The 15915-nt window shown below is 63.8% G+C and overlaps 1 protein-coding gene across 1 annotated transcript in view; it reads left to right on the forward strand.

The window, feature by feature from the left end:
• The window catches only part of KCNH2 (potassium voltage-gated channel subfamily H member 2), a 36813-nt gene extending 21608 nt beyond the window's left edge, over nucleotides 1-15205 (forward strand). Inside the window, 13 exon segments of the mRNA XM_018046725.1 lie at nucleotides 1505-1972; nucleotides 2584-2795; nucleotides 7360-7788; nucleotides 8501-8888; nucleotides 9175-9374; nucleotides 9835-10087; nucleotides 11205-11398; nucleotides 11661-11760; nucleotides 12365-12411; nucleotides 12413-12638; nucleotides 12726-12912; nucleotides 13219-13396; nucleotides 14656-15205. Of these exon segments, the coding sequence (XP_017902214.1) occupies nucleotides 1505-1972; nucleotides 2584-2795; nucleotides 7360-7788; nucleotides 8501-8888; nucleotides 9175-9374; nucleotides 9835-10087; nucleotides 11205-11398; nucleotides 11661-11760; nucleotides 12365-12411; nucleotides 12413-12638; nucleotides 12726-12912; nucleotides 13219-13396; nucleotides 14656-14784 (3011 nt within the window). The 3' untranslated portion in view covers nucleotides 14785-15205.

Here is a 15915-nt window from a genome sequence, read left to right on the forward strand (position 1 = left end):
TCCTTGGGGCAGGTCACGACTGGCTTCACAGCCTTACTGGCTTGGGTTCCCCCTCCAGCAGCCCCCTGGGAGTGGTCCTCTCTCCAGCCCAGGGATGGGGGGTGGTCCCCCTTCCTGGCTGGCCCTGGTCACTCCAGGGGAGCTCCCGCTGCTCATGAGAAGGCCCCATCTACCTCATGGACTTAGCTCTGGGGTGTTTCTGCCACTGGTCCTAGTTCTGGACTGGCCGCTTCCCGGATACTTGAGAACGTGAAGGGACTGCTTCCCGGGGCTAGAGACAGGGAGGCCTCACCTCATCCTCCTGTGACTCAAATGCTCAGACACCGCCCACCCCCCCCATTCCCTTCTGTGGCCTTTTTGAATTTTAAATATTCCCTCAGAGTCATGGCAAAAGAAACCACTTCTGGTTTCTCAAGCTCTAAAACAGCAGCCTCAATAAAGCTGGCCTGACCTGTCCTATGGGTGCCACCCGCAAGGTGGCGGGGTACAGCAGGAACCCGTGGCATCACTCCTTCTCCACTCAGATGCAGGCCCTGCCAGCTCCTGTGTTCAGTTCAGTTCAGTTCATTTCAGTCGCTCAGTCGTGTCCGACTCTTTACAACCCCATGGACTGCAGCATGTCAGGCCTCCCCGTCCATCACCAACTCCCGGAGTTTACTCAAACTCATGTCCGTTGAGTCAGTGATGCCATCCAACCATGTCATCCTCTGTTGTCCCCTTCTCCTCCAGCTTTCAATCTTTCCCAGCATCAGGGTCTTTTCCAGTGAGTCAGTTCTTCCCATCAGGTGGCCAAAGTATTGGAGTTTCAGCTGCAGCATCAGTCCTCCCAATGAATATTCAGGACTGATCTCCTTTAGGATGGGCTGGTTGGATCTCCTTGCAGTCCAAGGGATTCTCAAGAGTCTTCTCCAACACCACAGTTCAAAAGCATCAAAAAGCATCAAAAGCTCCTGTGTGACCTCCCACAAATGACATAACTCACTGTTGCCTGAGTTTCTTCCAGTCTAAAAAGTGAAGATACTGACACCCATTGGGCACAGTTGGGAGCGTCACAGGTGGTTTGCTGGAGACCCCCCTCATGGGGGATGTGAGGCTCAAAAGACAGTGGTTTATGATTGCTGGAGTCTTAGATAAGATTGTGTTCTAGGCCAGTGGTCTCCAACCTTTGTGGCATGAGGGACGGGTTTCCACCGACCAAGGGTTGGAGGGGGGAGATGGTTTCCAGATAATTCAAGCCCATTACATTTCTTCTGTACTTGATTTCTGATATTGTTAGATAAGCTCCACCTCCAGGCATCAGGCATTAGATTCCAAGGTTGGGGGCCCCTCTTCTAGACTTCTTTGGAGACTTGAGTCCTGTGTAGCAGGGGTGGGGGTGGAGGGGTGCCCTCCGGCTATCCGGGCCTCCACTTTCCCTCTTCCTCCATCCCCTTGGTGACTGGGGCTCCAGCTCCTGGGCCTTGACCCCTCCCGGTCTGCTGGAGCCTCTGCCTCCCACCCATAGGCCGCGCCAAGACCTTCCGATTGAAGCTGCCCGCGCTGCTGGCCTTGACTGCCCGGGATTCGTCGGTGCGGCCGGGTAGCACAGGCGGTGCGGGCGCCCCGGGGGCCGTGGTGGTGGACGTGGACTTGACGCCCGCGGCCCCCAGCAGCGAGTCCCTGGCCCTGGACGAGGTGACGGCCATGGACAACCACGTGGCGGGGAGGGCGGCGGAGGAGCGGCGTGCGCTGGTGGGTCCCGGCTCGGGCTCGCCGCCGCCGCCGCCGCCTCTGCCCGCCTGCGCGCCAGGCCAGCACCCGTCGCCCCGGGCGCACAGCCTCAACCCTGATGCCTCAGGCTCCAGCTGCAGCCTGGCCCGGACGCGCTCCCGAGAGAGCTGCGCCAGCGTGCGCCGGGCCTCCTCGGCCGACGACATCGAGGCCATGCGCACCGGTGCGCTGCCCCCGCCACCGCCGCGCCATGCCAGCACTGGTGAGGGTCGCCCCCCTACCCCACCCCCTGTAGGAACTGCCCCACCGCCGGGTCCCCACCCGCAGGACCTCAGCTTCCTCCCTCTCCGCCCTGTCCTGTGTGCCTGGGAGATGGAAATCCTATTAAGCACTTATTTAATCCCATTAAGTAGCCTTTTACTCCATTAAACCGTGCGTTCATCCCTGCTGCATTCTTCCACTCTGGGAGCCGGTGTGGGCTGGGAGCTGGCACTCCCAGGCCTGCCTGCAGCCGGGATGCCCACAGGGGAGTCGGGAGGGCTGGGGAGGCCTCAGGGGCCCTGCCACACCACCTGGGCCTGGGGCAGGCTCCCAGTGCCTGTTGAACAGACCCCAGTGAAGGCTTTTGCTCCTTCCTCTTCTAGCGCCTCAGGGGCCTGCTTCCATAAAGTGGGGAGGGGTCCTGGCCTCACTTGTTTCTCAGGGACACTGCTCCCCCCCGTCTCTTGAGCTGGCCTGTCTCACTGGACCCCATGGCCTGGCTCATGGCCTGGCTCCTGCCCGGCCGGTCTCCACCCCAGCTCCGAGTCGTCGACCTGACAGCCTTTGCCCCTGCCTGCCTGCCTCCCTGACTGCCTCTCCCCTCCACCCCAGGGGCCATGCACCCCCTGCGCAGCGGCCTGCTCAACTCCACCTCCGATTCAGACCTCGTGCGCTACCGCACCATCAGCAAGATCCCCCAGATCACCCTCAACTTCGTGGATCTCAAGGGTGACCCCTTCCTGGCTTCGCCCACCAGCGACAGGGAGATCATAGCCCCTAAGATAAAGGAGCGGACCCACAACGTCACCGAGAAGGTCACCCAGGTAGGCGTGCCTGGCCCCCCACTCACCTGGGAGGAGCTTGGAGGGGGTGGAGAGGTGCAGTCAGTGAGGGCTTCCTGAAGGTGGTGGCTGGGGGTGGGGGTGGTGTTTCAGCGCTGGGACGAGAAAAGAGCCTGAGAGCTCCTGGAGAAAGGGAGCCTGGAGCGGGGAGGCCCTGGGAGGGGGCAGGTACAGGGGACAGGTGGATGGTGCTTGGGGAGGACAGGGCAGTTGAGGCTGGGCACCTGGCAGGGTCAGGGTGGTTGGGAAGAGGCAGCCATGGGGCATAAGGGGGTCTGTGCACAGGGTGTGGTGAGGAGGACACTGGGGGTAAACCTACAGGCTTCACATCAGAAGGGGCCACAGAGGTCAGGGTGGCTTCCCTGGTGGCTCAGACGGTAAAGAACCTGCCTGCATCACGGGTGACCTGGGTTCGATCCCTGGGTTTCAGAAGATCCCCTGGAGAAGGGAATGGGAACCCACTCCCGTATTCTTGCCTGGAGAATCCCATGGACAGAGGAGCCTGCTGGGCTACAGTCCATAGGGTTGCAAAGAATTGGACGGGACTGAGCGACTCACACACCCAGAGGTCAAGGTTGGGGGGTCCTGATTCTTTTAGGCTAATGTGACGAGCCAGACTGGGGTTGGGGACCCAGTGCCAGGGCCGAGTGCCAGGATGACCCAGAGGTGCACACCTTGTTTCCAAGCCACAGAAGAGGAGAGTTTCCTTCCCAGGTTGGGAGGGGACTCGATGGAGGTTGGGGGACACTTAGAGAGGGGGTCAGGTCCTTGAATCCTGCCAGTCTTGGGGGGAAGCTGCTGAACGCTACCCAGTGCCAGAACCAGCCTGGTGTCCTGCCCCATCTTGGCAGCAAGATCATCTATCTGCACGACTCCCTCTGCCCCCAGCCACTGCCCAGTCCATCCCAGTCCCTTCCCATCCTGGCCTGGGGGGTAGGGGAGGGTCAGGACTTAGGGTCCAGCAACAGCCAGTTACCCTGTTGCCCCCTCTGGCCCCTTTGGCTGCAGTGACCTGAGTGAGGGAGCTGTCCGTCCGCCGGGGCCTCCTCGGCCCTCCTCCTGGCCCTGCTCCCGCTGCTGCCTCTGGCTCTCTGGGTCTCTGCCAGGTCTCCAGCCCCTTGGCCTTGACTCCAGAACCTTCCCCCCACATGCTGGGCCCCTTATCTGGCAGCCGACCCCCACCCTCCCCCTCCCCGCCCTCTCCCCTGGTCCCCCTGGAGCCCTGCCTGCCACCCTTCTCCCGTGTGCCCACGGGGTGTGCTGTTTGTTGTGTTGTGGGCTCTGTGTCTGTGTGTATGCACACACGCACGCGTCTGTGTGTGCCAGCGTGCGGGTGTGTTCCTGGGCTCTCTGGTCACCGGGCAGGCAGTCTCTCCGTCTCTGGGTGTCTGTCTGACTCTGGCCGGCGGGGCGGGGGTGTTGAAGGGCCCATTAATCTGCAGTGACAGGCCGGGCTGCCGGGGGCCGGGGGAGGGGTGCGGGCTGCGGAGCGGCTGCAGCAGGAGCCCCAGGCGGGGGCCGCGGGGGAGGGGGCCTCCGGCCGGCGGGGCGGGGTGGGGGTGGGGGTGGGGACCCGAGAGAAGGAGGGGCCGGCTGGAGGAGCTGGAGGTTCCGAGAGCGAGAGCGCCAGGGCGCCGGCTGCTGGGCTGGCAGCGGGCGCAGCGGGCAGAGTGCAGCTCCCGGCCGTGGGGCCGCACCGGGGTTGGGGGGGGAACCATGGGCTGCCCCAGCCAGGTGGGCTGCCGGCCACACTCCCTGCCAGGGTGACCCCAGCCCCGAGGCCCAGCCCCGGCAACTCTGGCCGCCAGGCCAGAGGCTGCCCTGGGAGCCAGGCCGCCAGCCTCTGGGGTGCAGGTGAGGTGCTGGCGTGGGGCCTCGGGGCCCCAGGGCAGGCAGGCTGGGGGGAGCCAAGTCCTCCATGGCAGCCCCGTCGGGGAAGGCGAGCAGGACAGGGGCCCTGCAGCCCAGGGCCCAGAAAGGCCGGGTGAGACGGGCCGTGCGCATCTCCAGCCTGGTGGCCCAGGAGGTAGGTGTTCCCCCAGCTCCCCTCTTCCCCCCGCCCCCCACCCTCGTGCGGGTCCAATGCGGCTCAGAGGGCTCTGGCTCCAGGTCAGAGAGTTTCCGAGGTGCAGGATGGTTTTGAGGCGGGGGTGGGGGGGGTGGAATCCCCAGGAGCTGTGGCCCGGCCTGTCCCACTCTTGGCTCCAGCTTGCTCTTCTCCAGTGCCGCCGGGCCTAGGTGGACAGTGTCTGTCTTGCCAGGGCTTCCTTCCTCCTTGGCCTTCCTGGCCTGGTCTTCTAGCTGGATACATGGATGGAGGAGAGGGGAGAACAGGAAAGTGGGTGCCCCAGAGAGCTCGACGGGGAGCTGGGGGTGGCGTGGAGGGGAGGAGAGGAGCCACTCCGGCTTCCACCCCACCTCCCCCAGTGAGCGGGCAGCAGCTGGGCCTGGCGCCCAGGCCTGGGGCTCCACCCCGCCAGCACTCTGTGCCTTGGGGGTGGACTCTGGGGGGTGAGGGAGGCATGGGCTGCTTCAGGGGTCCGGGTTTGGGGGCTGGGGGTCAGAGGTCACTGGATGAATGGAGAGGGGCGTCTGAACCAGGCACCTGGTCCAACCTGAAGAGCTGGTGGTCCCCCCAGGCCGACAGCTTGGTAGGCACCTCTGGGGAGCCACCTCTCCACTTCCCCCGCACCCAGGGGCAGTGGGGTGGGGTGAGGGGCTCTGTCACAGAGCCAGGGGCCAGCTCAGGATGGCAGGGGGAGCTGGAGGCGGCTCAGGGCGGGGTCTGAACACCCTCACCTCTGTCGCCAGCACCTGAACCCTCTGCCTGGCTCTTGCGCTCCTCCCAGTGCAGGGACAGGTATGGGAGGGGGTAGATTCTCCCAGCTACAGGTGAGGACTTTGGGTTGGGCTTAAAAGAGCTTTAGCATTCTGTGTGACTGTGGGTCAGGGAAGGTTACGCGCCCACCCAAGTCCAAGGCCGTGTGCTGAGCTGTTGGCTGCAGACCTGAGCTGGGCCGGGCCCTGTAAGATGGGGTCTGTGGGTCCCGGGCTGCTGCCCTGGGCTTGCCCCCGGTGTGTGCTTGTGCCCGGGGTGGTGCTGGCCCTGCTGTGGGCAGATGCGGGGTGGTGGTGGGGGGGCAGGATCACATTTATCAGGTGTGGTCCAGCACAGCCCAGGGGGCCTGGCCACTCAGGTGGGGGTGAGGAGCCCCCTGCAGGAGCCTTTTTTTGCCTCCTGTCTGCCGGGGCCCTGGTCAGTTCCGTTTTTTCGATCCCCGGAAGGTCACTGCCCCATGTTCTCTGCCTTAAGGAGTGAGTGGCTGGGGCTGAAGTCCGGGCAGAGGTGGGGGCCTCGAAACCGCAGACTCCTTCCCCTGCCCCAGGCCCCATCGCGTGCCTCTGGAGAGCCCTTGTGGTCACCCCCGGGGTGGCCAGACCCCCAGCCGCAGCCGGTCTTAACTTCCAGTTACTTCTTCTAAGGAGGTGCCTTCCAAACCGTCCATCTGTTTGTGAGGGTGGCTCCAGGGGGGTCCCCAGCGTGGATGTGAATCGGAGTCTTTGGGGCTCTATCCCCTCCCCAGCACAAGGCCTGAGGTGTGGGCCCTGGCATTTTGTGCTGTTCCTGCAGGGCTGGCAGCCTTGGCTCTCAAGGGGGAGGGTGGGTGAGGCCTTGCACCTGGCTGCCCAGGATGGCAGAGCCAGGCTGGGAGAGTTTGGGGATTGCGTGGGGGCAGGGGGAGGCCCCAAAGGGACAGGCCAAGGCCCCCAGGATGGTCTCAGCTCTTCCTAGTTTGGCTTGGGCGTGGGGGCAGGTGTGGTGGCTGCTGTCTGCAGATCTGGGTGGCGTGCCGCCTCTGCCTGAGTGATGAGGGGCAGGATGTGAGACAAGCCTGGGTGGGCTCGGGGGTCATGTCTGAATGGTGGCCCCAGGCCAGGGTGAGTAGGGAGAGGGGAGCGAGTGTCATGGTGTCTCCTCTCTCTCCTGGGTGCCAAGGGACCTGAGTCTGGGTGGCTGGTATCCTTGGGTCAGTGGCAGGAAGGGACACTTAGGTCCTCAGTCCCTGGGCCACCAGCAACGGGACTCGCAGGGAACCACAGTGACTACCACTGTTTACGTTGCCGGGGTTGGAAGCTGTAGTCCTTGGAGCATTTGCTGGCAGAGACGGTGGTGTATATGGGACGTGTGTGTGTGTGCTTGTCATGGGTGTGAGCAAGGTGGAAGTTATATCCATAGCTGTGGGTCTGTATCGCTGGTGGGGAGTCGTGCTTGTGGGCATTACTGTGAGGTGCCCTGGACTCAAGAGCCAGCCAGGAGGCCACATGGGGAACAGTGGTCAGCAGCCGTGTGCACGCGGCTGAGGGTGGGGTGGGTGGGCCTCCCCCCTACACCCCCCTCCTACAGACCCCCTCCTACATCCCCTCTTACACCCCCTCCTCTTACTCTGCCTGGCCCCTTCTCTGAGGGCCCAGCCCAGGCGTCACAGGGCCGGTGGCCTGCCCTCCCCCGCCCCACCCTTCAGTGCCACCTTCCCTGCCTGCCCAGGTCCTGTCCCTGGGGGCCGACGTGCTGCCGGAGTACAAGCTGCAGGCGCCGCGCATCCACCGCTGGACCATCCTGCACTACAGCCCCTTCAAGGCCGTGTGGGACTGGCTCATCCTGCTCCTGGTCATCTACACGGCGGTCTTCACCCCCTACTCAGCCGCCTTCCTGCTGAAGGAGACTGAGGAGGCGCCCCTGGCCCCCGACTGTGGCTACGCCTGCCAGCCGCTGGCCGTGGTGGACCTCATCGTTGACATCATGTTCATCGTGGACATCCTCATCAACTTCCGCACCACCTATGTCAACGCCAACGAGGAGGTGGTCAGCCACCCCGGCCGCATCGCCGTCCACTACTTCAAGGGCTGGTTCCTCATTGACATGGTGGCCGCCATCCCCTTTGACCTGCTCATCTTTGGCTCTGGCTCCGAGGAGGTGGGCTGGCCAGGAGGCATTGGGGCAGGGGGGAGGGCAGCAGGGGGTGGGGCGAGGGGGTGGCAGACGCACAGGCCCCCCAGCTCACCCGTGCCTGCACCCCTTTCCGTGCGAGCCGCTTCCTGGTTGTAAAGGTCCAGGGGGCCCGCCTTTTGCCAGTGTGTCTGTCCAGAGTGGCCACATGATTCACATGAAAACGCCCTGAAGCTGGCGGGAGCTCTGGCTAGGCACCTCAGGGTGGGTGCACCTTTCTGAGCCCAAGTTGTTTCATCCTGGTTGTGGGGAACTGTGAGCCCTTTGTCACTGTGAAGTGAAAGTGTTAGTCGCTCAGTCATGTCTGACTCTTTGTGACCCCATGGACTGTAGCCCGCCAGGCTTCCTCTGTCTGTGGGATTCTCCGGGCAAGAACACTGGAGTGGGTTGTCATTCCCTTCGCCAGGGGCTCTTCCCAACCCAGGGATTGAACCTGGGACTCTTACACTGCAGGCGGATTCTTGACTGTCTGAGCCACCAGGGAGCTGGCACAGAAGGGCAATGGGACTCTGCTGGGTGCAGCGGGTGGGAGGTGCTCCTACTGATACTAGGAGGAGGTTCTGGGGAGAGTCTTTGGGGACCTTACCTCCGCTGCCTCCGCACTGAGGGCTGCAGTGCCCCCCATGCTTTGTCCATCACCCCCCTACTCCCCCCACTGAGTGTCTGCTGCTCCCCATAGTTGATCGGGCTGCTGAAGACGGCGCGGCTGCTGCGGCTGGTGCGCGTGGCCCGGAAGCTGGACCGCTACTCCGAGTACGGGGCGGCCGTGCTCTTCCTGCTCATGTGCACCTTCGCGCTCATCGCGCACTGGCTGGCCTGCATCTGGTACGCCATAGGCAACATGGAGCAGCCGCACATGGACTCCCGCATCGGCTGGCTGCACAACCTGGGCGATCAGATCGGCAAGCCCTACAACAGCAGCGGCCTGGGTGGCCCCTCCATCAAGGACAAGTACGTCACCGCCCTCTACTTCACCTTCAGCAGCCTCACCAGTGTGGGCTTCGGCAACGTGTCCCCCAACACCAACTCGGAGAAGATCTTTTCCATCTGTGTCATGCTCATCGGCTGTGAGTGCGCCCCTGGGGGCGGGCATGGGCACAAGCCACACAGGAGAGGGAAGGCGTTAGAGGGGCCGGAGTGGGCGCCCCCCACCCCCAGAGTCCCCCATCATGGTGCTGGGGACACCAGGGCAGAGGCACAAGGCAGGGGCTGAGGAGCATGTGTGCCCGGGCTTCTGTGTGTGCACCTCGCATGTGTGCTCACGCTGAGGCGGGAGTGTGTGTTGGCACTGACCTGGTGCTGGGGTGGACCGGGTCCCTCAGAGGCTGACGGCCCCACTCACCCCGCCCCCAGCCCTCATGTATGCCAGTATCTTCGGCAACGTGTCGGCCATCATCCAGCGGCTATACTCGGGCACGGCGCGCTACCACACGCAGATGCTCCGCGTTCGGGAGTTCATCCGCTTCCACCAGATCCCCAACCCGCTGCGCCAGCGCCTTGAGGAGTACTTCCAGCACGCCTGGTCCTACACCAACGGCATCGATATGAATGCGGTGAGGGCCCGGGCTGGGCCGGGGGGCAGGGCACCTGTGGGGACTCCTCTGGGTTCGCCAGAGTCACACTACCCCCCAGCCCCTGACCCCAGCCCAGGTGGACCCAGGTAGTACTGGAAGGACCTTGAGAGGTCATTACCCTCCCTCTGCCCATGGAGTTCATTTCCTGGGCAAGTTCTCACTTTGGGGAAGGCTCTGGGTGATCCGTGGTTGATCCATAGGACAGCCCTGGGCAGGAGATGGTCTCCATTCCTCACACATTAGAAGGTGGAGGTGAAAGCAGTGAGGCATTGTCCCAAGGGTGCACGGTCTGCAGGGAGGAGGGGTGGAGCTGGTGTGGACACCCAGGTCCTTCCCCTCGATAGATCCTGGACGCCCTGGTGCTCCCCGCTGGCTCTCCAGGTGAGGGGTGGGAGTGGGGTCCCAGGAGAGGGCGTCCTGAGCCGCCCCCCGCCCCCAGGTGCTGAAGGGCTTCCCTGAGTGCCTGCAGGCCGACATCTGTCTGCACCTGAACCGCTCGCTGCTGCAGCACTGCAAGCCCTTCCGAGGGGCCACCAAGGGCTGCCTGCGGGCCCTGGCCATGAAGTTCAAGACGACGCACGCGCCACCCGGAGACACGCTGGTGCACGCTGGGGACCTGCTCACAGCCCTCTACTTCATCTCCCGGGGCTCCATCGAGATCCTGCGGGGTGACGTGGTCGTGGCCATCCTGGGTACGGCAGGGACCGGGAGCTGGGCCCGGAGTCCCTGCCGAGGCTGCAGAGGCCCAGCCCTCGAAGGACACAGCCCTGGGGGCTGTGGCCCTGTGACTGCCCACAGGGGCCTTGGGCTCCTTTAATTCACCCGAGCTCAGGCCCTCCCAGGGGGCCAGGGAGAGGAGCCCTACCAGGTCGGGTGTGGGGCGGGTGCTGCTGAACTCCGGAGGTTTTCAAATTCTGTTCCTCTTTGGGGGTTTCCTCATGGGCTGCGACACTCTTGTTTCTTAAAATGGGATCAAATCCAAGTGCTCCAAGGTAGGCAGTGGGGGAGGTTGTGCGACTGATTTCCACGTAGGGCCACACAGTTCCTGTGGTACAGCCAAGCCCTCACCTCCAGAGCAGAGGGAGTCTGCCCCTCTTCCCCTCGTATCCCTTCTTCTCTCCCCTACCTGTGCACGTGGACAGGTGTGCCTGGGCGTTGGGGACTTCCTGCCCTCTGCCTGTCCTCCCCTTGGCCCTGGCCACCTCAGCGCTGATGTGTCACAGTGGGGCTTAATGCTCATGCCGCAAGCACCCCCAAACACCACTGGAACCAAAGATTTGCTAAACTGCAGTTGCCTTAACTGCATCCCGGTGTTTCCATCCTGTGCCTGTGCTCACCTCTGCTATCCTGTTTTCTCTCAGTAAACGAAATGCTGGTCTTGACTCACTACTGTGCTATGATCTGTAGCTTGAAGAACATTGTTCATGGGGGTGCAGTGCTTAGCCAGGGGGTGTTTGGGAATGGGCTTTGGTGGCGGGTGGGTGGTACCAGAGGAGTCAGAACCTAAGGCGGAAGCCAGGGTTTTGGGCAGAGCTGGGCATCCAGGCTGGAGCTGCTGGCTGGCCCTACAGTAGGTGGGAGGCATGGGTTCCTGGCCCTTCTCCTCCAGGGCACCACACTGCACCTGTCCTTTGGGAGCTGGGGGGAGATGGGCCGGCTGGTGCCCCCCTGGCCCTGGAGGCTGGGGCTGGGCAGCACATGAGCAGACTGAGGGGAGGTGCCTGGCCAGGGTGACAGTGCCTGGAAGACAGGTGCCTGCTGCCTCCGCTGCCACCCCCGGGGCTGAGCCCCCCTCTCGGTGGCCTCCAGGGAAGAACGACATCTTCGGAGAGCCTCTGAACCTGTACGCGCGCCCTGGGAAGTCCAACGGGGACGTGCGGGCCCTCACCTACTGCGACCTGCACAAGATCCACCGAGACGACCTGCTGGAGGTGCTGGACATGTACCCCGAGTTCTCTGACCACTTCTGGTCCAGCCTGGAGATCACCTTCAACCTGCGGGATGTGAGTGGGCCTGCGGGATGTGAGCCGCCTGCTGGGTGGCTGTCCCTTCGCCACGGGACCTTCTCTCTGGGCTTGTTTAATGGTATCTGGGGCAGACTAGGTTGTGAAAAGTGCCAGTCTCAGCCCTGGTCCTGCGGCGGAGCTCACACCCCACGGAGCGGGCATGCCCCGTCCCACCTCCAGTGGTCAGGAGAGGGCCTTCCCCGGGACCGGGCAGGGCAGGTGGGCGAGGAAGGGCCCTGACACCGCTCTTGGGTTTCAGACCAACATGATCCCCGGCTCTCCGGGCAGCGCGGAGTTGGAGGGCGGCTTCAACCGGCAACGCAAACGCAAGCTGTCCTTCCGCCGGCGCACGGACAAGGGTGAGGCGGGGGAGGGGAGGGGGCGGGGCGGGGAGGGGGCGGGGCCCAGGTGAGCCGGGAGGCGGGCGGGGGCAGGGCCTGTAGGGGGCGGAGCAGAGGGCGGGGCCGGCGGGTCTGCTCCTCCCAGGCCCCGCAGACCTTCCGTCCCTACCGTCAGCGTTCCCTTCTCACCCCATCCTTTCAGGCCCACTTGAAATGTCTCCTCCTCCCCTCTTCCACCCTCCAGGGCAGGGGCACGTCTAAGTTTATTGGGTCCTCACAGGGCTGGCGTCTTGATGGGCGCTGCTTTGAACCAATGAGGGGAGGAAAGACAGGGCAAAGGAGGGAGAGGTGGCTAGCATGGCAGGGGAGGGCTAGGGCCTGGGGTCCCAGAGAGCCCCGCCTAGCAGTGCTACTGACCCCGCTCGGGCAGCCAGCGGTCACAGCTAATCTGGTCCCGCCCCCGGAGTTCTTAGTCCTCTTGGACGTGGGTGAGAGAGCACAAGCAGGACTGGGGACAACCCAGTGTGTCCTGCCCCCGGCCCCCTCTCCTCCCCTTCCGGCCCTCCCCTCCTCTCTGTGCCTCCTCCTGCCGTCTCTGAGGCCCGTTCTCTGTCTCCCACAGACCCGGAGCAGCCAGGGGAGGTGTCGGCCTTGGGGCCGAGCCGGGCGGGGGGCAGGGCCGAGTGGCCGGGGCCGGCAGGGGGGGCCGTGGGGGGAGAGCCTGTCCAGCGGCCCCTCCAGCCCCGAGAGCAGTGAGGATGAGGGCCCAGGCCGCAGCTCCAGCCCCCTCCGCCTGGTGCCCTTCTCCAGCCCCAGGCCCCCCGGAGAGCCGCCGGGTGGGGACCCCCTGACCGAGGATGGCGAGAAGAGCAGTGACACTTGTAACCCACTGTCAGGTAGGGTGAGCCCCCCACACCCCACCTCTGCCTGGCGGGTGGGGCATGGGCCTCTCTTCCAGCCTCAACCCTGCTCTCTGGCTGCAGGCGCCTTCTCAGGAGTGTCCAACATCTTCAGCTTCTGGGGGGACAGCCGTGGCCGCCAGTACCAGGAGCTGCCTCGCTGTCCTGCCCCCGCTCCCAGCCTCCTCAACATCCCCCTTTCCAGCCCTGGCCGACGGCCGCGGGGAGACGTGGAGACCAGGCTGGACGCTCTCCAGAGGCAGCTCAATAGGTGAGTGTCCAGGGGGACAGGCTAGGAGGTGCTGGATGGGGTGGTGCAGCAGTGTGATCTGTGGGTTTCGGGCAGTGTTGTTGGGTGCCGGGGGGTGGGGGTCGTTTGCTCCATCTACACCTGTCCATGTTTCCCAGCGGCTTGGCCCTCTCCTTCTGTTCGGAGCCAAGCTGGGGCTGCCACACCTTGGATGGAGAGTGGGCCTGGGGGTTGACCAGCTGGCTGTCCACAGGGCGGTCCTGAAGTCACGGTTGCTGGTGTCTCCACTTCTCTGAGACCCAGAGCATCCTCCTCCTTCTCGCCCAGGCTGGAGACCCGGCTGAGCGCTGACATGGCCACCGTCCTGCAGCTGCTGCAGAGACAGATGACGCTGGTCCCGCCAGCCTACAGTGCTGTGACCACCCCGGGGCCCGGCCCCGCCTCCACTTCCCCCCTGCTGCCCGCAGGCCCCATCCCCACCCTCACCCTGGACTCGCTTTCTCAGGTGAGTTCCCAGCACCCCCGGCCTTGCCTTTTCAGCGCCGATTCCACCCCAGGCCTGCTTTGCTGCCCCTTCTGTGGCCTTGGGCCCCAGCCTCCTCCCCTTCCCCATCCCTGCCCTCCTCCCAGGCGATATTCTTGGAGGAGGAGGAGCTGTGAGCATGGAGCACAAAGCACGCAGACAGCTGGGCCAAGGCAGGCTGCAGGCCGAGTGGTCTGCGTTCCCCTGGGGTCACCTGAAGGGCGGGGTCTACTTGGGGTGCCTGTGTCTGTGGTTGCATGTGGAGGAGACTGTTGTGCCCTGGGGGGGCTGGTGGTGGGTGCTGGGTGCCAGTGCGCCCCTGGGACAGAGTCCCACGGCCCTGCTGTTGCTGACACCCCCGGGTCTGACTCTCCACTTGACCCATGACTTTCATGCTCGGCACTTTGCAGGGTTGTCCCGGAGGCTTTGGCTAAGCCCCAGGGTGGCCCTTCCGGTTGGCTTCTCTCCCCCGCTGCTAGAGGTGGGCCTCTGTCATCCTTTGTTCTCTCCTGAGTGGACCTGTGTGTTCCTGGCCTCCTGACAGGACAGCAGTGTCTGGGTCTCAAGCTGGGGGTCCTTCAGGCAGCCTGAGGTGGCCTGGGCTCCGCTGCCCCCTGCCCCCCACCCCCGGCGTCCGCTCCCCTCCCATATGCTGCCTGCCCCTGTTTGCAGACACCAGGGCCCACGTCAGCAAATGTGCCAGTCTCCCTTCACAGCCTCCCCCGCAGAGATCTCACAGCAGACTCGTCAGCACCCACAGAGCCCCTCCCGCCTGCCCTGGCACTCTCCCTGGCCTTCCGAAGCCTGGCCGCCAGCCTGCCTCTTGTTTCTAGGTCCCAGAGTCCTTTCGAGACTGCAGGCAGGAACCTTGTCTCTTTTTCTGTCTAGCTTCGGTGCCAGCTCAGGGCCCCTTATTCCACGTTGGCGTTGAATTCAGTGGCCAGGTTCCCTGGGAGGGAAGTGGCTGAGGCCTGGGGCTCCTTGCAGGATCAGACAGATGCTGCCTCGGGGCCCCCAGCTGCCCGGCCTGGCTTTTGTCCACCCAGAGCATATATCTCCACGTCCAGTCTTGCCCCCCCTCCCTTGGCAGTTGGAGTCCTGCCTGCTCTGTCTCCCTCAGCCCTTCTCCTGTCTCCTCAAAACCCCCTCCTGTCTGGCCCCAGAGTTCCCGGGCCCTCTCTCTCCTCTGACCCTCTCCCGCTCCTCGACTCCGGACCCCCTACACTCTGTTTTCTCCGCAGGTTTCCCAGTTCATGGCGTGCGAGGAGCTGCCCCAAGACGGACCCGCTCGACGCCTCTCCCTGCCGGGCCAGCTGGGGGCCCTAACCTCCCAGCCCCTGCACAGACACGGCTCAGACCCAGGAAGTTAGTGGGGCTGCCCAGTGTGGACACATGGCTCACCCAGGGTTCAGCGCACTGCCTGGGCCCCTCCCCGTGGAGGCCCTGCCCGGGAGGCCCTGGCCGTCGACAGGAGAGGAATAGGAAGGCACGGCCCCTCCCCCAGCCCTTGGGGGCCCACCTCCTCCTGAGGTCCCCAGGGGCCCCTGTGTGTGTGTGGGGGCACAGGGGCAGGGACAGGGCCGGGCAGTGGATGGGGGTCTGTGGTCCCCCCACTGCCCTGGGGCAGTAGCTGGTCTAACTGCCCGGAGGCACCCGGCCCTGGGCCTTAGGCACCTCAAGGACTTTTCTGCTATTTACTGCTCTTATTGTTAAGGATAATAATTAAGGATCATATGAATAATTAATGAAGATGCTGATGACTATGAATAATAAATAATTATCCTGAGGAGACTCCAGTGGTGCTGGGAAGTGTAATAGCTACCTGCTCTATCCCGTGTTCGTGGCCATAGCATTGTGGGCACGAGCCTGTCCGAGGGAATCCGGGCCAGTCTGTCTGTGTGCGCCGGGCCTGCGGGGGCAGCTCTGACATCTGGGTGTGGGGTGGGTGCAGTGAGGGGTGCTCCCTTGGGGCTGACACACATCACCTTCAGGGCTTCTTGCCTCCGGAGGGCCCTGCTTCCCTGCAGTCCTGGATTCAGGATGGCAAAGCGTCACCTGGACTGAGATGAATATAGAGGTTGTCCTAATGAGATGCTGGGCCTGGGGTCCCACACTTTAGAGCCTTGGTGGCTAGCGGATTGGCACACTGGCCCCTGAAACTGACCCCACGATGACGGCTGATACAACCATGCTCTCCCCCACACAACTCTTGAGCCCAGCCCATGCTGTTACATTTGGCCACATCCCCAACTTGGCCTCGCATGCATGCCAAGTTCCTTCAGTCGTCTCTGACTCTTTGCGATCCCATAGGCTGTAGCCCGCCAGGCTCCTCTGTCTATGGAATTCTCCAGGCAAGAGCACTGGAGGAGGTCGTCATTTCCTCCTCCAGGGGATCTTCCTGACCCATGGATCAACCCCGAGTATCTCGTGTCTCCTGCACTGGCAGGTGGGTTCTTTACCACAAGCACCACCTGGGAAGCCCTTATCCTAACCTTTAACTC

This window comes from Capra hircus, chromosome 4 (assembly GCF_001704415.2).
Source record: "Capra hircus breed San Clemente chromosome 4, ASM170441v1, whole genome shotgun sequence".
Lineage (NCBI taxonomy): Eukaryota > Metazoa > Chordata > Mammalia > Artiodactyla > Bovidae > Capra > Capra hircus.